The 22,751-nt window shown below is 39.5% G+C and overlaps 1 protein-coding gene across 4 annotated transcripts in view; it reads left to right on the top strand.

The window, feature by feature from the left end:
- Positions 1-22,751, top strand: part of LOC115224398 (nose resistant to fluoxetine protein 6-like) — a 73,719-nt gene that overhangs the window by 46,331 nt on the left and 4,637 nt on the right. For all 4 annotated transcript variants that reach the window (XM_036513490.1, XM_036513491.1, XM_036513492.1 and 1 more), the window contains 9 exons: positions 3,567-3,740; positions 6,906-6,999; positions 9,931-10,029; positions 12,966-13,125; positions 13,403-13,482; positions 14,982-15,077; positions 18,056-18,170; positions 20,444-20,639; positions 22,551-22,693. In XM_036513490.1, coding sequence (XP_036369383.1) covers positions 3,567-3,740; positions 6,906-6,999; positions 9,931-10,029; positions 12,966-13,125; positions 13,403-13,482; positions 14,982-15,077; positions 18,056-18,170; positions 20,444-20,639; positions 22,551-22,693 — 1,157 coding nt within the window. The remainder of the gene's footprint in view (positions 1-3,566; positions 3,741-6,905; positions 7,000-9,930; positions 10,030-12,965; positions 13,126-13,402; positions 13,483-14,981; positions 15,078-18,055; positions 18,171-20,443; positions 20,640-22,550; positions 22,694-22,751) is intronic.

Genomic DNA, 22,751 nt, shown 5'->3' with positions numbered 1-22,751 from the left:
AAACAGTGAAATAAGCAAGTGGATCCCTTCTTTAACTTGTTTTCATATTAATATATTTGGTATTTGTGGAGGCGCAATTGGCCCAGAGCTTAGGGCATTAGACTCGAGGTCTAGGATCGCGGTTTCGATTCCCAGACTGGGCATTGTGAGTGTTTATTGAGCGAAAACACTTAAAGTTCCATGAGGCTCCATCAAGGGGTGGTGGCCAACCCTACTGTACTCTTTCATCACAACTTTCTCTCACTCTTTCTTCCTGTTTCTGTTGTACCTGTATTTCAAAGGGACCAGCCTTGTCACACTCTGTCTCATGCTGAATCTCCTTGAAAACTACTTCTGCTGTGAAGGATGGGTCTTCTTGTGTACAGCAATCATCATCCATTATTTAACGTCCGTTGTCCATGCTGGCATGGAATGGACAGTTTAACCAGGACTGGCATGCTGGAAGGCTCTACCAGGCTCCAATCTCATTTGGCATGGTTTTCTATGGCTGGGTGCCCTTCCTAATACCAACCACTCCAAGAGTGTAATAACTGCTTTTACATGCCACTGGCACAGGTGCCATTTGTGTGGTGCCAGGTGTCTCAGTACTTTGTCATCTCATCTCAAAAGGTTCAATGTCTTCAGATCGTCCTTCAGTACTTCGTTCCATGTCTTCCTGGGTCTCCCTCTTTGATGTGTCCCATCTAGTTTAAAAGATTGGCACTTCTTTATGGAGATGTCAGCATTCATCTTCTCCTGATGACCAAACCAGCACAGTCTTCTCTCTTGCACCTGATCTCTACTTCCTCTTATGCCCAACTTCTCTCTCAATACACTTTGTTGAACATGTACACTTACATTACACAACCAGCACAGCATACTAGCCTTGTTCCTCTCTAGCCTCCATATGTCCTCTGCATTTAAGGCTGACATCTCGCTCCCATATAGAATTATATATAGAGAGAAATGGTGAGAACTACAAGTTCTCAGTGTAGAAAACATATAGTTGTACTCAAATGATTTGAACATAAACTTTGAATTCTTTATCAAGGACGAGGTTCATTGGGTAAAGAGTATCTATAAGAGAAATCCATGTGAGCTGATAAGGAGACACTGATGCAGATAAACACAACCAGGCTTGATATATATATAAACATACATACATGTACACATCATCATCATCATCGTTTAACGTCCGTTTTCCGTGCTAGCACGGGTCGGACGGTTCGACCGGGGTCTGGGAAGCCAGGAGGCTGCACCAAGCTCCAGTCTGATCTGGCAGTGTTTCTACAGCTGGATGCCCTTCCTAACGCCAACCACTCCGCGAGTGTAGTGGGTGCTTTTTACGTGCCACCTGTACAGGTGCCAGAGGGGTCTGGCACCTGCCACGATCGGTTGGTGCTTTTTATGTGCTACTGGCACAGAAGCCAGTCGAGGTGGTGCTGGCATCGGCCACGTTCGGATGGTGCTTTTTATGTGCCACCGGCACAGAAGCCAGTCGAGGCGGGGCTGGCATATAGGTACAAATCAGTTAAGATCAGAAACCATGAGAGCCACTGCCTGGTACTTTATTATCATCATCATCATTATTATTATTGTTATTATTATTATTCTATGTTTGACTTTTGCTTTATGTCTGTACAAGTTGGCTCCAAGTCTCACCCAGAGACCTCAAGAGACAACAGGTTAGAAATTCTGTGCCATATATTTGTTTTTTGTTTTTTTTGGTGTTGTACTAGTGAATGTCTAATACATAAAAAAAAAAATAAAATAAATAAATAAATTTTAAAAAAAAGTTTGTTTTAAACCTTGGGATTACATAGAGAGTATTTTGCGTAGGATATGAGCAGTTCCCATGAGCACTATCTTTTGAATTTCTGCCATTTTGGGGTTTCCTGGTATCTGAGTTAGGTAGCAATCAGTCCCTTTCGCTATCATTCCCAGGGCACCTATGACAACAGGTATTGTTTTAGTCTTCAGCTTCCACATTTTGCTGATTTCTATTTCAAGATCTTTATATTTGCTCAGTTTTTGGTAGGTCTTGACAGATACGTTTATATCGATTGGGACAGTCATATCAATGAGGAGGCATGTTCTTTGTCTGAAGTCTTTCAATATAATGTCTGGCCTATTTGCATCTATCTTCCTGTCAGTTTGAATGGTGAAGTTCCAGAGGAGTGAGATGTGGTCATTTTCAAGCACAGGAGGTGGATTGTGTTCCCACCAGTTTTTTTCATGGGGCAAATCCAGGTTTTTGCAAATTACCCAGTGAATATATTGTGCAGCTCTATCATGCCTACTGAGGTACTCTGTAGGCGCTAGAAGACTGCATTTGGAGACAACATGGTCAATGGTTTCATTTTGTTGTCGGCATACACGACATGTTGGGCTACTGCCGTTCTTTAATATGTTGGCCTGGTAGTTTCTTGTTGGTAGGCATTGATCTTGAGCTGCTATGATAAATCCCTCTGTTTCAGATTTTAAGCCAGAGGCCATTAGCCATTGATGGGTCAGGGCTTTGTCGATATCTGCATTATTCGCTCTCTTTGGGTATTTGCCATAGAGAGGTTTTTCTTGCCATTTATTATTCAGAATATCTAAGGCTGCAGTTTTGGCACGGGTTTTCATGCGCCTAGCTTTTTCTGTTCTTGTTTCTTGTATATCTATCTCTAATTCCGAGATTGGTTGTATTCGGAATTCACTTAGATATTCCTTTGCCTGTTTTGTGACTGAGTATGATGCTTTCTTGTTTTCATGTTTTGAGACAAGTTTTAACATCCAGTCCTCAGAGTTTTTCAGGTAGGTGTCTAGGCCAATTGTAGCAATCTTCATTGTTATTGCCAGTTGCAAAAGACCACGTCCTCCCTCTTTTCTTGGCAGATAGAGTTGTTCTGTATCTGCCTTAGGGTGGTGCATTCTATGCATTGTCAACAGTTTCCTTATTTTTCTGTCGAGCTGACATATTTCAGTAATTGACCAGTTAACAATATTGAAACTGTTATTATTATTATTATTATTATTATTATTATTATTATTATTCTATGTTTGACTTTTGCTTTACATTTGTACAAGTTGGATCCAAGTCTCACCCAGAGACCTCAAGAGACAACAAGCTGGAAGTTCATGTTGGTGTTATGCCTAGGGTGTCATATATTTGGTTCTGTACTTAGTGTTGTACTAGTGAATGTCTAAGAAACCATAAGAAAATTATGTTTGTTTTAAAACTTGAGATTACATAGAAAGTATTTTGTGCAGGATATGAACTGTTCCCATGAGCACTATCTTTTGATTTTCTGCTATTTTGGGGTTTCCTGGTATCTGAGTTAGGTAGCAATCAGCCCCTTTTACTATCATTCCCAAGGCACCTATGACAACAGGTATTGTTTTAGTCTTCAGGTTCCACATTTTGCTTGATTTCTATTTCAAGATCTTTATATTTGCTCATTTTTTGGTAGGCTACTACTACTACTACTACTACTACTACTACTACTACTACTACTACTACTACTACTACTACTACTACTACTACTACTACTATTATTATTGCCATGCTTTTGTTTTATTTCGTGTTTATTTTGTCGTTTCAGAGGAAATTTTAGGAAGTTTCCTGCTCGCTTTCTCATTGAAAAGGAACGCAAACAAGATTTTGACTTGCACGCATTCAGTTGAAATGCTTTCTTCATTGAATGGCATCCGATTCCTAAGTATGGTTTGGATTATTTTAGCTCACACATATCTTTTGGGAATGAATGATGAAATCAGTAAGTATATTGGTTTTTCTCTGTCCATCTGTCTGGCTATCTGGCTATCTGACTCCCTGGCTTTCTGGCCACCTAGTTGCTTGGTAACTTGGCTCTCTGGCAAGCTGGTTATCTGGCTACTGGCTTTCTGGCCACCTAGCTGCTTGGTAACTTGGCTCTCTGGCAACATGGCTTTCTGGCCACCTAGTTGCTTGGTAACTTGGCTCTCTGGCAAGCTGGTTATCTGGCTACTGGCTTTCTGGCCACCTAGCTGCTTGGTAACTTGGCTATCTGGCAACCTGGCTATCTGGCTACCTGGCTTTCTGGCCACCTAGTTGCTTGGTAACTTGGCTCTCTGGCAAGCTGGTTATCTGGCTACTGGCTTTCTGGCCACCTAGCTGCTTGGTAACTTGGCTCTCTGGCAACATGGCTTTCTGGCCACCTAGTTGCTTGGTAACTTGGCTCTCTGGCAAGCTGGTTATCTGGCTACTGGCTTTCTGGCCACCTAGCTGCTTGGTAACTTGGCTATCTGGCAACCTGGCTATCTGGCTACCTGGCTTTCTGGCCACCTAATTGCTTGGTAACTTGGCTCTCTGGCAAGCTGGTTATCTGGCTACTGGCTTTCTGGCCACCTAGCTGCTTGGTAACTTGGCTATCTGGCAACCTGGCTATCTGGCTACCTGGCTTTCTGGCCACCTAGCTGCTTGGTAACTTGGCTCTCTGGCAAGCTGGCTATCTGGCTACCGGCTTTCTGGCCACCTAGCTGCTTGGTAACTTGGCTCTCTGGCAACATGGCTTTCTGGCCACCTAGTTGCTTGGTAACTTGGCTCTCTGGCAACATGGCTTTCTGGCCACCTAGTTGCTTGGTAACTTGGCTCTCTGGCAACATGGCTTTCTGGCCACCTAATTGCTTGGTAACTTGGCTCTCTGGCAAGCTGGTTATCTGGCTACTGGCTTTCTGGCCACCTAGCTGCTTGGTAACTTGGCTATCTGGCAACCTGGCTATCTGGCTACCTGGCTTTCTGGCCACCTAGCTGCTTGGTAACTTGGCTCTCTGGCAAGCTGGCTATCTGGCTACCGGCTTTCTGGCCACCTAGCTGCTTGGTAACTTGGCTCTCTGGCAACATGGCTTTCTGGCCACCTAGTTGCTTGGTAACTTGGCTCTCTGGCAAGCTGGTTATCTGGAAAGCTGGCTTTCTGGCCACCTAGCTGCTTGGTAACTTGGCTCTCTGGCAAGCTGGCTATCTGGCTACCTGGCTTTCTGGCCACCTAGTTGCTTGGTAACTTGGCTCTCTGGCAAGCTGGCTATCTGACTACTGGATTTCTAGCCACCTAGCTGCTTGGTAACTTGGCTCTCTGGCAACCTGGCTATCTGGCTACCTGGCTTTCTGGCCATCTAGCTGCTTGGTAACTTGGCTCTCTGGCAACCTGGCTATCTGGCTCCTGGCTTTCTGGCCACCTAGCTGCTTGGTAACTTGGCTCTCTGGCAACCTGGCTATCTGTCTACCTGGCTATCTAGTTACCTGGTGTTATGACTCCCTTTTTGGCTACCTGACTGCCCAGCTGTCTTTTGTTGTCCTTTAGCCTCACGTTACCTCATGTCAGCATGGATTGAGCAGTCACATGGTTACAAGTTGTCCTTCTATGACCATCCGTCTTTGTTTCAGAGTTCTACGACAACAATACTTAATATGTCCTTCACATTTTAATAGTCGGCTGTTATTTCTCATAGGATTATCAAAGAACTTACATAGATAATTTCATTATGAAGTGAAATAAAAATTACTTTTGCTACTCAAATAATTGTTGTCCCGCAATTTTTGCCACCGAATCAAACCAAGTTGTCTCCCCTTAAAGTCTTTCCTCAGTTGTAGAATACCATGTCTTATGAGTCACATGGTCTATGTTAGCCAATGAAATTAACTAACGTGGCGATGTTCCTGTTTGTCACTATCTTGGAGAATGGAGCATTTTTTTTTTCATGGAAGAACATTGTATCAGCTGATTAATTCTGTTAATTTAATAATAAACACCATCAGACAAATCAATGTATTGATACACTGTACTGTGTAGTGAATACATTTTCTCTTGTTTGTTATAGGCAATATGTGTTTGTATTCAAATGTGTGTGTGTGTGTGTGTATATATATATATATATATATATATTGGCCTGCTCGCTTAGCCAGTGGGGTGGCGTCATCCGAAGGCTAAAACAATGCGAACGCATTGTGACCAGCGATGTGTAACTACATCTGATGGACTGGTCAGTCACGTGATGGTGATGATGATGGTGAGATATATATATATATATATTATATATATATATATATATATATTGGCCTGCTCGCTTAGCCAGTGGGGTGGCGTCATCCGAAGGCTAAAACAATGCGAACGCATTGTGACCAGCGATGTGTAACTACATCTGATGGACTGGTCAGTCACGTGATGGTGATGATGATGGTGAGATATATATATATATATATATATATATATATATAGTGGAGGCGTGTGGCTTAGTGGTTAGGGTGTCAGCATCATGATCGTAAGATTGTGGTTTCAATTCCTGGGCCAGGTGAAGCGTTGTGTTCTTGAGCAAAACACTTCATTTCATGTTGTTCCAGTCCACTCAGCTGGCAATAATGAGAAATGCTGTGATGGACTGGCGTCCCATCCAGCTGGGAAATGCATACGCCATTGAAACCAGGAAACCGGGCCCATGAGCCTGGCTAGGCTTTAAAAGGGCATACATACATACATACATGGTGGTGGCTGCTCCCTTGTTATCGCCATTGCACAAAGCTTAATCAATGTTGTTATCGTGTTATGTCTGTGCAAGAAGATTTTTTTTTTTTAAAGTGAGGAAAGGCTGTGCACTGAGTCAATCCCACTCACTAAGCAACGGCAGTCATAATCCGAAAAGAAGAACAAGTGAACATCATTGGTAACCACTGAGTCGCAGGTTTTATGTCAGAGTTATCCCAGTTACCTGAGTTACCTTCTCCTACATACATACATACATACAATCTCGATTGACTTTGTTTTTCATCTTCTTGAGGTTGATAAAATAAGTACCAGTGGAATACTGGGGGAGGGTCAATTAATCAACTTTTCCCCTCCCCTAAATTGCTGGCCTGGTGTCAAAATTTGAAACCAATACTATTCTACTGTTTTCATATTCCGTCACAGAAAACCCGATGAGTGCCATACCCATTGCCCAAAGATTTACGTTCCAAGCAGTTTTCTCAGCCACTTTTGCAGCTGATACATTCTTTTTACTCAGGTAGGCACATTTTTGTTTCCTTGTTTTCTGTAATCAAGCAATTCTTGTTTATGACTTTTTCTCTTTATTTCCTTTCTTGCTTGAAGCATAATATATATATATATATATATATATATATGAATAGAACAAGTAGAAAGATATATTTTTTTCAACATGTAAATACTGAACAGTATATATAATAATAATAATAATAATGAAATTATTGTAATCAGTGCTCAGGTGCACCACAACTTGTCAGAAAGCGCGTATAAAGTATATGCAGTAATGTACAAATGTCTGGAAAGCGAACAATGTATGAGTCAGATACATGCATGTGTGTGTATGGAGGGGAGAAAATCAGGTGTAGTGTTGGCGAATCTCAGAAAGCATGGAAGTTTTGAAGGATGCAGTGCTCCGACAACTAACAACTGATGCCGGCAGTTTGTTCCATGCTTCAGCAACTCTCAGCGCGAAAAAATGTTTCCAAAAGTCATGGGAGCTGTGCTGTTTTCTGACTTTGCAAATATGTCCACGGGTGTTAGACGGGTGGAGTTTGAAAAGGTGCTCAGAGTTATTGTTTGTAAGATGGTTAATAATTATATGAAGGATATGAGCAGAAAAATTTGCTGGTAACCTGCGATGAGGATTCAACTCACACCTCTCCAATATCCGGTTGGAGTGCTCTACCCTTTAAGCTAAACTGCTGACCAGCAAATTTAGAAGTTATAAAGTCATGCAGAAATGTATAAAAAAAAAATATCGTAAATCCTTGAGTATAATCCGTATTTTTTCCCAAAATTTAAAGGTCAAATGCCCTAGTGCGTACTATATACAAGGTTAAAAATGAAAAATATTTTCTAAGCAATGTCCGGGTCTCTATTTGCTGTCCGGCAATGTTTATTCAGACACATTTTGTGATATCAGGTGCGAAAATACCTTAAGCTAAGCCTGAAATTTAATGAAGTCATAAAAGGATCATCCATAACTTGCAGAACACAGAATAACATGTAACAAAAACAATTTGCAAACATATTTACATTCCCATATAACAGTTAAGAACATCACCATTATTGTATTAGGCTTGCGCGGAAGTGTTTGTTCGACTGGGTGCTGCTGGCTCAATTACGCATGACTCAAGTTAGAGAAGGGGAGTGTATTATACACAGGGTTTAGGTTTTTCAGAGGTACAGCCCCCTAAAAATCCCCTGTGTATTATACTCAAGGGTGGACAATACTCGAGGATTTATGGTATATCTTTCTAGTTGTTCTACAATACATTTCAATGCTTCAAAAACAAACTTATGTTTGTTAACATATGACGTAATATATATATGTGTGTGTGTGTGTGTGTGTATATATATATATATACACACACACATTGTGCGTGATATATATTGTTATTATGCTTTAAGCAAGAATGAAAATTAAATTTTAATACATATGTGTTCATTAAATATGTATTCATTAAATATATAAATCATGTGGAGGCACATGGCCTAGTGGTTAGAGCAGTGGACTCACAGTCGAGGGATTGTGGGTTCGAATCTGAGACCGGGCAATGTGTATGTTTATGATCGAAATACCTAAGCTCCATGCGGCTCTGGCAGAAGGCAATGGCAAACTTCTGCTGACTCTTTCGCCACAACTTTCTCTCCCTCTTTCCTTCTGCATTTTGCAACTCACTTACGACGGACTGGCGTCCCGTCCAGGTGGAGAACCTATACGCCAAGGAAACCGGGAAACCGGCCCTAATGAGCCAGGCATGGCTCGAGAAGGAACAAACAAATATTTAGGTCATTAAATACATATGTGTTCATTAAAGATTTCCCCTGACCCACTTCCGGTTATTGTAGGAAACAGAATTTGTACAGGTATAATTATATATGTCTTTACATGTCACATTGTAAATTGCAGCTTTCCACTAGTATTCGTTTGTCTTTTATGGCTGCTGAAGTGGACTAAGGTGTTATAATGGAGGCAGTTGAATGCAGGTCAGTGATCAGGTTCTTATACTTGACAGGTCACACACCAAAAGAGACTTTCGATGAGATGAAAGCATTTTATGGTGAAGATGCACCATCATACGACATAGTCAAGCACTGGCATTGCTAGTTCAAATGTGGTTGGACATCAGTGGAAACTGTTCCTATTCCTGGATGACCACATTCCGTCATTGATGACGACACCATCCATAATGTGGAAGCCACCATTTTGGAGGGCCACCACATAACAATTCAGTAACTAGCCCATGAAGTGAAGATAAGTGTTGGATCTGTGGAAAAAAATCATTCATGACCATTTGCACGTGCAGAAGTTATCTGCATGGTGGATTCCCCAGATGCGCACACCTTTTTAGAAGGAGGAACGAGTCAATTGCATCCAAGCTCTTTTGACAATATGTCAAGAAAATGAGGAGGACTTTTTTGGCAAACTCATCACACAGAATGAAATATGAGTCTATCACTATGACCCTGAGACTAAAGTGCAGTTGAAGTAATGGAAGCATGATAACTCATCAATTCCAGAGAAAGATCATGTCCAACCCTCAGCAGGCAAGGTGATGCTCACAGTCTTTTGGGACCAGCACAGAGTAGTGATAATAGATTTTCTGGCAAACAGCACCACAATGAATGGGATATATTATGCTTCTCTGCTGCAGAGATTGTGGGACACCATCAAAGCAGAGATGTGGGGCATGCTGACCAAAGGAGTCCCCCTGGCAAATGGCATCAAACCTACATCAGACTCCTCACTCGGATCATTATTGTACCGAGACTTTAACTATGGTCCTTCCATAGCACTTACATAGTGTTACCTGCCACCTTGGGTCTTCTGGATACCAATACCTCTCATATATATACATACACACACACACACACACACACACACACACACTCCCAGTGTGAAAAATGAATCTCCTGAATTTTTCTCTATGTTTATGTTATTTTCCAGTGGTACCCTCTTGACATATTCCTTCATTGATAATTTCTATTCACGGGGTGAAAATGGACTCAAGCATATCTTTAAGATATACCTAACGCGTTTCCTGAGGTAAGCAGCATTTCTCGTCTTACAGTTGTCAAATTTGAATCACCTGTAAAAAAATTGATATATAGAGAATACCAAACGAGTTCCCTATGGATACCGTATTTATTACGAGTGGCTTGTAAACGTATCTAACGAGCGAAAGTGAGTTAGATACGTTTACAAGCCACTCGTTGTAATAAATACGGTATCCATAGAGAATGAGTTTGGTATTTTATTTATTGCACACGAATAAACGACCATATTTTATTAACCCAATAACTAAATTCTTCACGTTTAGTTGTAACTTATGAATGACAAAAGTAGTGCCGTCACCGTGACCTCAGGTAATCACCATGGATTGACCAATCAGAAGCAGCGCTGTCACCATGACCTCGGGTCATCACCATGGATTGACCAATCAGAAGCAGCGCTCGCAATATCTGACATATGTTAGATACCAAAAATATCTCAAAGTGTTCTCACTCACATGTGTGTAATAAATATATATTCCTTTCCCCTTCACTGTTCTCTCTCTGTCCCTCTCTCTTCCTCACTCTTCTTCCTTTACTCTCACGTTGTCATTCAACCAATAATGAAAGATATTTTCTATAATAAAATATAAATTTAAATATAAATCCTTAAATCCTTAAAAATGTTTTAGCCCGAAGGCCGCGGCCATGCTGGGGCACCACCGCTGAATGAGCTACACTAATATGTGAAGCCATCTCTGATACGTGGCACTTGATCAACAAGGGAGTTCGATGCTGCTGCCCGCATCTGCATCTCCTGTCGTGAGGTAGGTTCATCTGGGACTCCCGACAAGAAGAGATCCAGTTTAGTTTTAAAGAAACCCACATCCACACCATGTAAGTCTCTTAGGCATTTAGGGAGGATGTTAAAGAGCTGTGGTCCTCTGAAACCCAAGCTGTTGCAGTATCTGGTCCTGTATTTTGATGGTGATGTTGGAATCTTTGGCACCATGCAGTGGCACCCCGTTCTGCGGTTGGGGTAACTTATTATTAATATTGTACTAAAAATTACTATAATAAATAATACACATTAAAACGCCGACGCGCGTTTCGTGACGATATATTCAAATCCATTTAACTGACGTATATAAGATAATTAACGTGTTTACTTTCCATAAACAGTAGAAGTGAACTAGAATGTTAAAACTAAGTGCACATGCACTGCAGAGTTCAAAGTCAATCTTTGCCAAGCAACTTCATACTATCTACTTTAGCTTTGTTACTATGGCTACGGTCCGGATACTTATTGATCAGACCGTGTAAATGTGTGTGTGTATGTATATAGGCACAGAAGTGGCTGTGTGGTAAGTAGCTTGCTAACCAACCACATGGTTCCGGGTTCAGTCCCACTGCGTGACATCTTGGGCAAGTGTCTTCTGCTATAGCCCCGGGCCGATCAATGCCTTGTGAGTGGATTTGGTAGACGGAAACTGAAAGAAGCCTGTCGTATATATGTATACATATATATATGTATGTGTGTGTGTTTGTGTGTCTGTGTTTGTCCCCCTAGCATTGCTTGACAACCGATGCTGGTGTGTTTACGTCCCCGTCACTTAGCGGTTCAGCAAAAGAGATCAATAGAATAAGTACTGGGCTTACAAAGAATAAGTCCGGGGGTCGATTTGCTTGACTAAAGGCGGTGCTCCAGCATGGCCGCAGTCAAATGACTGAAACAAATAAAAGAGTAAAAAGAGTATACACACACACACACACACACCCACACACACATATAATACTCTTACCCCAAGTGCCACTACGAAGTTCCTGCAATAAATCTCAGTCCCACTGCATGGCACCTTGGGCGAGTGTCTTCTACTATAGCCTCGGGCCAACCGAAGCCTTGTGAGTGGATTTGGTAGACGGAAACTGAAAGAAGCCCGTCGTATATATGTATATATATATACATATATGGCGGTGTCCCAGCATGGCCACAGCTCATTAGCTGAAACTGGAAAATCATATATGTATGTGCGTGTTTGTATGTCTGTGTTTGTTTCCCCAACATCGCTTGACAACCGATGCTGGTGTGTTTACGTCCCCGTAACTTAGCGGTTCGGCAAAAAAGAGACCGATAAAATAAGTACTAGGCTTACAAAGAATAAGTCCTGGGGTCGATTTGATCGACTAAAGGCGGTGCTCCAGCTTGGCTGCAGTCACATGACTGAAACAAGTAAAAGAGTAAAAAGAGTATAACAACAGGTAATCAAAACTGTGCCGGTGCTTTACTCATCATCCATTTAAACATTTTGTACAGTTTCTCCATTATATATATATATATATATAAGTATATGAAAGAATGGAGTTGAACGACTAGTTAACAAATATCCTTTATTCTCGACATATGTTTTGAAGGCTGCATATTCCTAATTCCGAAGGAATAAGGAGTACATTATGCAGATTTCTCTTCAGGAAAATCAAGGAAACTTATGTCGACATCAAAATGTACAAAAAACTTTTAGCTGACCGCTCCCAAGATTATCACCATGGGCTCCTTGAGAGCGGTCAGCTAAAAGTTTTTTGTGCATTTTGATGTCGACATAAGTTTCCTTGATTTTCCTGACGAGAAATCTGCATAATGTACTCCTTATTCCTTCGTAATTAGGAATATGCAGCCTTCGAAACATATGTCGAGAATAAAGGATATTTGTTAACTAGTCGTTCAACTCCATTCTTTCATATACTTATAATTTTAAAATAAACATACAAATTTCCGCATGAAGACACATAGTCTATGCCCTAGGGACGTAGCTTCAACCGTGTTTTTTCTGATGTGAATTTGCTACCCAGGTATCGGTTATCTTTCGAATTATCCTTAATAAGATAATTCATTCAATTACTCAAATATATATATATATATATATATATATATATATATATATATATATCTGTATGTATGTATGTATGTATATATCTTTGTCTTTGTATTTCCAGGTTGACCCCATATTATGCAATAATTCTCATTTTCGTGACATGTCTGATGCCCTACATGTTTCAAGGTCCTTTTAACGATTTGAGCATTGAAACAGCTTGTCGGGAGAAGTGGTGGTCAAATCTCATATATTTGAACAATATGTATAAAATAGAAGAAATGGTAAGTGCCATCGGTCTGCAAGAGGGTTTCCCGGCTGAGTGACCGGCCAGACTGGAACTTCGGCCGATTCTTTTTTGTTTTGTTTTGTTTTGTTTTTATAATTACCAAATATGAAACTAAGAATATTTTTGTGTTACTTTGTTCATTGAATTGGACCACACAATAAAAGTAGAACATTTCTATTTCCACATTTTTTGATTTGTAAATTGTAATTTTTCCTATTTTCGCTGTTCACCATTTTGTCTCTCTTACATCATCACCACTTCTCTGTTTTTAGTGCATGAGTTGGACTTGGTACTTAGCGAATGATGTGCAGTTTTACAGCGTTGCACCAATTATTCTATCACTGATAACTGCGTAAGTATGTGTTATATTTCTAAGTGTGGGTCACGCCTGGACATATAACAGGGTTATTTTGGGCAAACAGTCTATAGGTAAGTGATTCATGTATTGGTGAAACCCCAGCATTCCGATCACTGTTAATTAAACTTATTGCTATGTAGTAAGGAAGTGGTCCACTTCATAATCAAGAGACCCAGGGTTCAATCTCACCGCATGTCATTTTGTGCAAGGGTCTCTGCTGCCATAGCCTCAGGCTAACCCAAGCTTTGTGAGTGAGACTGAGTAGATGGAAACTGCAAGGAAGCCTGCCAGCTGGATTGTACTTGTTGTCCAAAGTTACAATACAGCTGCTTGGAGGCTTTATTCATTACTGGGAGAAAAATATGATGTTGATGATGATGATGATGATGATTAATTATGGAATGATTAAAAAGAATTGATATCATCATCATCATCATCAACCTCATTGTTTAATGTCCGTTTTCCATGCTGACATGGGTTGGACGGTTTGACTGAGGTCTGGGAAGCCAGCAGCTACACCAGGTTCCAATCTGATCTGGCAAGGTTCCTACAGCTGGATGCCCTTCCTAATGCCTACCACTCCGATAAACTGGAGCACCACCTTATAGTTACAATATTTCGAATAATTCTTTTGGAACAGTGGAACTTGAAGCAGATAAAGCTATAAACAATTGCAATATTGGGTTAAAAAGCCTTTGAACAAAAAAGTCAAAGGCTGCCTATGTCTTCGATTTTTTTCCATTCAAGGGCTTTTTCAAACCCAAAATTTGCATGCTGTTATTCATAGCTTATCTGCTTCAAGTTCCACCATTTGAAAAGAGAATTATTGTAAATATCCTAAATATCAGGTGGTGCTCCAGCATGACCACTGGTGAATAGCTGGTGATAGTAAATCATAGGGGAAGCACGTGGCTTAATGGTTATGGTATTGGACTCATGATCATAACAGTGTGGTTTCGATTCCTGGACTGGGTGACGCATTGTGTTCTTGAGCAAGACACATCATTTCATATTGCTCTAGTCCACTCAGCTGGCAAACATGTGACAGACCAGTGTCCCTTCCAGGTGGAGAATTTATGTGCCATGGAAACGAGGAAACCAGTCCTTAGGAATTAGAAAATTACTACTTTTAAATCTCACAACATGAGACATTCAGCAACAGCACTTTGTAGTAAAGATTATTTATCAACATAACTTGGCAGTCCTGGTTTAGGACGAATGTTGCTGTAATTTAGCCCCAGGAGACATTGTCTCCAGCTGGCTATACGACATGATCTGTGTCCTTATATTTTCAAACAAGGGAGTTGGGGTGCTAGATTCCCTTGTTTGAAAATATAAGGACACAGATCATGTCGTATAGCCAGCTGGAGACGATGTCAAAAACTCCAACCAAGTAGAAAGAAGAGTTTCCACCATGTTGATAATTTGATTCTAAATTTGAAAAGAAAATGACGGTGATGAGTTTCTCCCATTTTGCTTTCTCCCATTTTCAGGCTTCCGTCAGTTGGACTTCTGGTGGTGACTTTTCTGCTTTGTGCCTACATCGCAGCCACAACGGTACTTTGGCAGAAACTATTAACTGGAACATCGTGAGTAAAGTCTCTTTTTATGTGGTAGTCATAGCTGAGTTGGCCACACATTGGTTCAAATAGACCCTCCACCTCCTCCTCCTCCTCTAATAAATAGACTAATATTTGCTAATTAAGCTAATCATTGCTAAATATGCTAATTATTGCTAAATAGACCGATAATTGCCAAATAGACTAATCATTACTAAATAGACTAATTGCTAAATAAGCCAATCATCACTATAATCACTATACAAGCTAATCATTGCTAAATAGACCAAATATTGCTAAATAGACCAAGAATTGCTGAATAGACCAATAATTGCTGAATAGACCAATAATTGCTAAATAGACCAATAATAGCTAAATAGACCAATAATTGCTAAATAGACCAATAATAGCTAAATAGACCAATAACTGCTAAATAGACCAATAATTGCTAAATAGACCAAATATTGCTAAATAGACCAATAATAGCTAAATAGACCAATAATTGCTAAATAGACCAATAATTACTAAATAGACCAATAACTGCTAAATAGACCAATAATTGCTAAATAGACCAATAATAGCTAAATAGACCAATAATTGCTAAATAGACCAATAATTGCTAAATAGGCCAATCATTACTATATAGACCAATGATTGCGAAGTAGACCTATAATTGCTGAACAGACCAATAATTTCTAAATAGACCTATAATTGCTAAATAGACCAATAATTGCCAAGTAGACCAATAATTGCTAAGTAGACCAATAATTGCTAAATAGACCAATAATTGCTAAATAGACCAATAATTGCTAAATAGACCTATAATTTCTAAATAGACCTATAATTGCCAAGTAGACCAATAATAGCTAAATAGACCAATAATTGCTAAGTAGACCAATAATTGCTAAATAGACCAATAATTGCTAAATAGACCAATAATTGCTAAATAGACCAATAATTTCTAAATTGACCAATGATTGCTAAGTAGACCTATAATTGCTGAACAGACCAATAATTTCTAAATAGCCAGTCATCCAACTAAACAATCAGCAAATCAGATTGCAACATTCCCACAGCATATTACGAAACAACAGCCAAGGTATCTTTACAACTCTTCAGTGACTAATCTTGCTATGGTACGAATAACACATGTGCAAAGTGATGGCACCGTTGTATGTGGAATTTTTTGCCAAACTACACAATATATTTACCATAGTTCATTTCCCTAAACTCTGCACCACACATCATTATAAAACATATTACCTGCTGCTGTTACAGTAACTCACTTATTCTTTTCTTTATTATGTTCATTTTTTTTTTAACCATTTGGTGTATCATACAAAGCATATATACACCATTGAAAGGTATGATGCTGTGGGTTTTCTCTGAGAGAAAAATCTCTGTGTAGACATGCTGTGCTAAAGAAAGCACTAGGTTCAGCTCCACTGCAGGACACCTTGGGCTGGTGCCATCTACGATAGCCCTGGGTCAACCAAAGCCTTGTGAGTGGATTTGGCTGATGGAAACTGAAATGTTTGTGCCAGGTAGGAGCATTACTGATGCTATATTCCTGGTTCGGCAACTGCAGGAGAAATATTTAGCCAAAATTAAACCTCTGTACTTTGCTTTTGTCAACATGGAGAAAGCTTTTGATAGGGTTCCCTGCTCCCTTATCTGGTGGTCAATGTGGAAGCCAGGGATAAATGAGTGGTTGGTGAGAGCTGTAAAAGCCATGTACAGGGATGCTGCTAGTAAACTGAAGGTTGGCAACGAATATAGTAATGAATTTAGTGTACAGGAAGCAGTTTACCAAGGTTCAGTTCTCAGCCCCTCCTGTTTATCTTAGTCCTCCAGGCCTTATCAGAGGAATTCAAGACTGGCTGCCCCTGGGGTCTCCTCTAAGCTGATAACTTTGTTCTTATAGCTGAATCACTACCTGACCTACAGAAGAAATTTCAGGTGTGGAAGCAAGGCCTGGAATTTAAGGGCCTTAGAGTTAATTTAGCAAAAACCAAAGTTCTAGAAGGTAGGAAAACAGACAAATCACAAGTCCCTTCTGGGAGACGGCCCTGCTCAGTATATAAGAAGGGTGTTGGTAAAAACTCCATATGTTGTATTCAGTGCAAGCTCTGGACACACAAGAGGTGCAGCGGTATCACAAGAAGGTTAATAGAGAATATAGTCTTTGTGTGTGGCAAACGTGCAGGTACAATAAGCACTAAAAATGCACAGACAAAAGGCTCCCTCAAATGCTCAGAGGGATAATTAGAAGTAGTAGATGTCTTCTGTTACTTAGGAGACCAAGTTAGCAGTGGAGGAGGAAGTTCTGAAAGTGTAGTTGCTAGGATGAGAACAGGCTGGGTGACATTCAGAGAGCTTTTATCTTTGTTGGTAACTAAGGGCCTCTCCCTCAGAGTGAAAGGCAGATTGTATGATGCCTGTGCTATATGGCAGTGAAACGTGGGCTTTAACTACAGAGGACTTGCTAAGGCTTGAAAGAAATGAAGCTAGCATGCTCTGCTGGATGGGTAATGTCAGTGTGCATGCACAACAGAGTGAAAAGGATTTTAGAGGAAAACTGGGTATAATAGGCATCAGATGTTGTGTGCAAGAGAGAAGACTGCACTGGTTTGGTCATGTGATGCATATGGATGAGGACAGCTGCATAAAGAAGAGCTGAGCTCTAATTGTGGAGGGAACCAGTGGAAGGGGTAGACCCAGGAAGACACGAGACGAAGTGGTGAGAAAGAATCTTCAGGCCCTGGGCCTCAGTGAGGAAATAACAAAAGACCAAGAGTTGTGGTCTGCTGTCTTCTGCATATACAAGCTTCTCCTTTGCAGGTGCTGGTGTCACCTTATATATATATATATATTTCAATGGTATATACATTTATTATGATACATAGATGGCTGTTTTAGTATAATGTTGTTTCAACGGTGCTCACCGGGGTATTCATTTTCTTTTCTTCATTTCTTGCTTTATTTATTGTTTTATTGATTTATTTCAGAATTACATTCGATGATGTTTACACGAAACCTTGGACCAGGATGAGCCCATTTCTCATTGGAATATTACTTGGATATTTCTTACGAATGAAACACAGGAAACGTAGCATTTCAAAGGTGAGGAATAACATACTGGAAAGGTCTTGTTGCTAGGTGATGATGATGATGATGATGATGATGATATGTGTGTGTATGTGTGTGTTCATGTGTATATATTTATATATTGATGGTACATATATTTACGTTTATATGTGTGTATATATTTATATATGTGTGTATATATTTATATATTAATGGTATATATACTTATGTATATATGTGTATATATATATTGATAGTATATATACTTACATATATATGTGTGTATATATTTATATATTTATATATGTGTGTATATATTTATATATTGATGGTATATATACTTATGTATATATGTGTACATATATATTGATGGTATATGATGGCCATCCACTCATGACTGAGGACAACCATTGCCGGCCTTCAGGAATATTGTGTTCTCTAGGACTAACTTATATTTTGCATTTGCAGCTCTGTTGGTGGCTAATGAGCCCTGCTCTTGACAAGCATACACGACTGCAAACATTCCAAACCAAGCTTTCCCCATTCACTACACCAGCAGTGTGCTTTCGAGCAGCATGCTTAAATTCTTCATGCAGAATACGTGCCTTCTCAAAGATGTTGACCCCCTCCTTAACCTGCTTCCTCCATTTGTGGTGATGACAGGCATTGCTCTCCCAGTTGCTCTCCTGCATATCACAGGCCTTTAATGAGGACTTGACCCAGTCCTTAAATCGCAGCCTTAGTTTCTGCCGGGGTCACCTTCCACTAATAAGTTCCCCATATAGCATCTGTTTAGGGATCCTGTTATCCTTCATTCTAATAAGGTCTTCTGTCCTATGTAACTGGTGCTTGTACAACATCGCCTCAAAACTCGGGGCCTGTCTGTCTAGAGTTTTTAAGGTCCAGCCAACATTCAGAATGTGTCTTAGACATCTCTGATGAAAGCGTTCAAGGACCGTTACATGACTTTTGTAAAGGGCCCATGTTTCATGAGTAAAGGAGCAATGTCAGTACACATGCATGGTACACAGCAATTTTTATTTCCCTTGTGGTGCCATGCTGGGACCAGACACAAGACTGAAGAGACCTGAAGGAATCGGTTGCTCTCTGCAGCCCGAAAGATATTTCATCATCCAGAGAGCAAGAACGACTTAGTGTGCTGCCCAGGTAGACAAACTTGTCTACCACTTTCAGTATTGTTCCTTCAACCAAGATAGCTGGTTCCACATATGGATTTCCTGGTGCAGGCTGGAACATTACAACAGTCTTGTCCAGGCTAATGCTGAGTCCAAATGCCTTGCAAGAAGCAGAAATAAGATTCATAAGTATTTGCATGTCATCCACTGTATGAGTGACCAAGTCACAGTCATCTGCACAAAGGAGGTCATGAATGAGAGACTGGAACATTTTTGAATTGGCAGCAAATCAGTGCAGATTAAAGAGGCAGCCAGAAGATCGATACTTGACATATATTCCTAGAGAGCTAACCTTGGCAAAAGCATGAGTAAAGGCAACAGCAAAGGGCAAAGAAATGAGAGTCGGGGCAAGGATGTCACCCTGCTTGACACCATTCTCTACAGGAATGGGTCCTGCCATGCCACTACCAACATTGACCCAAGGCTCCATCCCATCATGAAATGATTTAATTATAGATACAAAGTGATCCGGACATCCAAGTTTGCCAAGTATTTTCCATAGCAAGGCCCTATTCACAGTATCAAAGGCCTTGGTTAAATCAATAAATGCCTGGACAAGACCCATATTCTGCTCATAGAACTTCTCCTGCACCTGTCCATTAAACACACACACACACACACACACATCAATGTTTGTTTTTATGTCAAGTTGTAATAAAAACAATTATACATTAAAAAAAAAAGATCACTCAATACTTTCTGTAGAGTATATATTTATTCTTTAACAAGAATATGTTGACAGGGACTTCAAAGTTTCATCCTACTCTCTCTCTCTCTCTCTCTCTCTCTCTCCATTTCTCCAGCATTCTCTGTTTTTCTCCCTCTCTCCCTGTCTCTCCCCCTCGCTCAATTCTCCATGTTCCTTCCTCCCCACTTCTCTCTCTTCCTCATGTACCACCCTCAATTTTCTCCCCCACATACAATCCTCTCACTTTCCCCCTCTCTCTTCTTTCACTCCTTCCTTCAAATCTTTACAACCCTTTTCCTCCCCCCTCTCTCACTTTTCTTGTTTCCTTTCATCCTTTTTATATTTTTTTCTCTCATTTTCTTTTTTTTTTTTTACCTTATATTTTTCATTTTCTTCAATATTTTTTCATTCTACCATTTCTGCAGCTCTACCTCTCATTCGGTTGGTTTATCACGTTGGCTATCTCCATGGTGATTTGTTACATAAAATACACTATGTATAAAACAGATGATCCAATAGTCTGGACAAATGCTCAAACAACATCCTACGAACTCCTCTCTCGTCCAATCTGGGCCTTGCTTGTCTCATGGGTGATTGTTATTTGCGCTTCAGGAAATGGCGGTAAGCTCTTAAAACAGTTTCTTATTTCTTTATTGTCCACAAGGGGCTAAACACAGAGAGGATAAACAAGGACAGACTAAGGGATTAAGTCGATTACATCGACCCCAGTGCATAACTGGTACTTAATTTATCGATCCCGAAAGGGTGAAAGGCAAAGTCGACCTTGGCAGAATTTGAACTCAGAACATAGTGGCAGACGAAATACTACTAAGCATTTCGCCCGGCGTGCTAACGTTTTTGCCAACTTGCTGCCGTAAGCTCTTAAAGCAGTTTCATGATGCACTGCTATTGTTGTTGTTGTCGTTGTTGGTGTGTGACGGCATGTAGCTTAATGGTTAGGGCATTCAGCTCCTGATCATAAAGTTGTGAGTTCAATTCTTGGTGGAAAATTGTGCTTTTGAGCAAGACACTTTATTTCACAGTGCTCCATTCAACTCAAAAATGAATTGTACTTGTAATTCAAAAAGGCCATCCTTGTCACATTCTGTGTCACGCTGAATCTCCCTGTGAACTACATTAAGGGTACACATATCTGTGGGCTTGCTCGTTAATTTCATGAGTAGGTTGTTCTGTTGATTGGATGAACTGGAACCCTTGCCCTGCTAACCGATAGGGTGCCAGCCATTGTTGTTGCTGTTGTTGCTGGTAGTGATGGTGCTATCATGGTTATTTTAGTGAAAGTATTATTATGTACGGGTAAAAGTTAGGAATTAAAAGTTAAAAATCATATTAAAAATAAAAATTACAAATCATCATCATCATCATCATCATCATCGTTTAACGTCCGTTCTCCATGCTAGCATGGATTGGACGGTTTGACCGGGGATCTGGGAAGCCAGAAGGCTGCACCAGGCCCCAGTCTGATCTGGCAGTGTTTCTACAGCTGGATGCCCTTCCTAACGCCAAGCTGGATGCCCTTCTTAACAAATATATTTAAAAACATATTTGCACTTGAACTAGCAGGATTAAACCTTATGTCATAAAGTAATCTACCTTTTTACTTTTTTTGCTACTTTTGTTCACTAAGTTGCTAATGTAAGTAGTTGTATTTACTAATTAATCTTTATTCTAGACTATTAATTCACATTTGACATAGAATATGTTTTATTATATCAGTGTTGACAGGGGTATATTTTACACTAAATTATTAATTTCTATAATATTTATTTAGATATATTATAAGATTTGATATGTTTCTAATTTAATCGTTAATAATTTCCTTAGGTAGAGCATTTCCAATATATATCTTAATTGTACTCTAGGTATTTAATATTTAAAAAAATATATTTGTAATTTTTATTTTTAATATGATTTTTAACTTTTAATTTTCAACTTTTACCTGTACATAATAATAATAATAATAATAATATACATAGCCTGAGGATGCATTGGTGGATTTATGTATTAAGTATAGCCTTAATACACACCCCACCAGTGCAGAAACATGTGTAGCAAATACTTGTACTACCTTCTTTCCCTATTGATTAATAACGGATAGGATATAATTATTTAACTAATTTTATTTGATGTTATTTTAATTATTTTATTTGATGTAATTTTCTCTGCGTATACCATTCCATGAGGTTATCCTGAAATAGGAGTTGCTTATCTATTGGTAAATATCCCAAATTTGTAATAACAATATTATATATATATATATTTTTTAGATTTCATTAGAAAAGTGTAAAATAGTAAACTTCCTGATAACCTGGAATACTTGTTATTCCCTAATATATTACATATATATATATATATATATATACATATATTACATATATATTACATATATATATATATATATATAATATATATATATATATATATATATATATATATTTATTTATTTATGCGTATGTATATTTATTGTGTGTATGTATGTGCATATAAGTATATATATTTTACATCTTGCAGGTATTGTGACTAGCATTCTCTCCTATAGTGCTTTCATACCCTTAGACCGACTGACCTACGGTGCTTTCCTTCTCCATCCAATTATCATGACTATTGCCAAGAGACTTAACATGGTCACTATTTATCTATCAACGCCAACAGTGGTAAGTAAAACTCATTTTTTTTATTTTCATCTTCTCCAGTCTCCTGAAGTATGCGAAG

This window comes from Octopus sinensis, linkage group LG25 (genome assembly GCF_006345805.1).
Source record: "Octopus sinensis linkage group LG25, ASM634580v1, whole genome shotgun sequence".
NCBI lineage: Eukaryota > Metazoa > Mollusca > Cephalopoda > Octopoda > Octopodidae > Octopus > Octopus sinensis.
The sequence above is the reverse complement of the archived record's forward strand: the minus strand, read 5'-3'. Positions and strand labels throughout refer to the sequence as shown.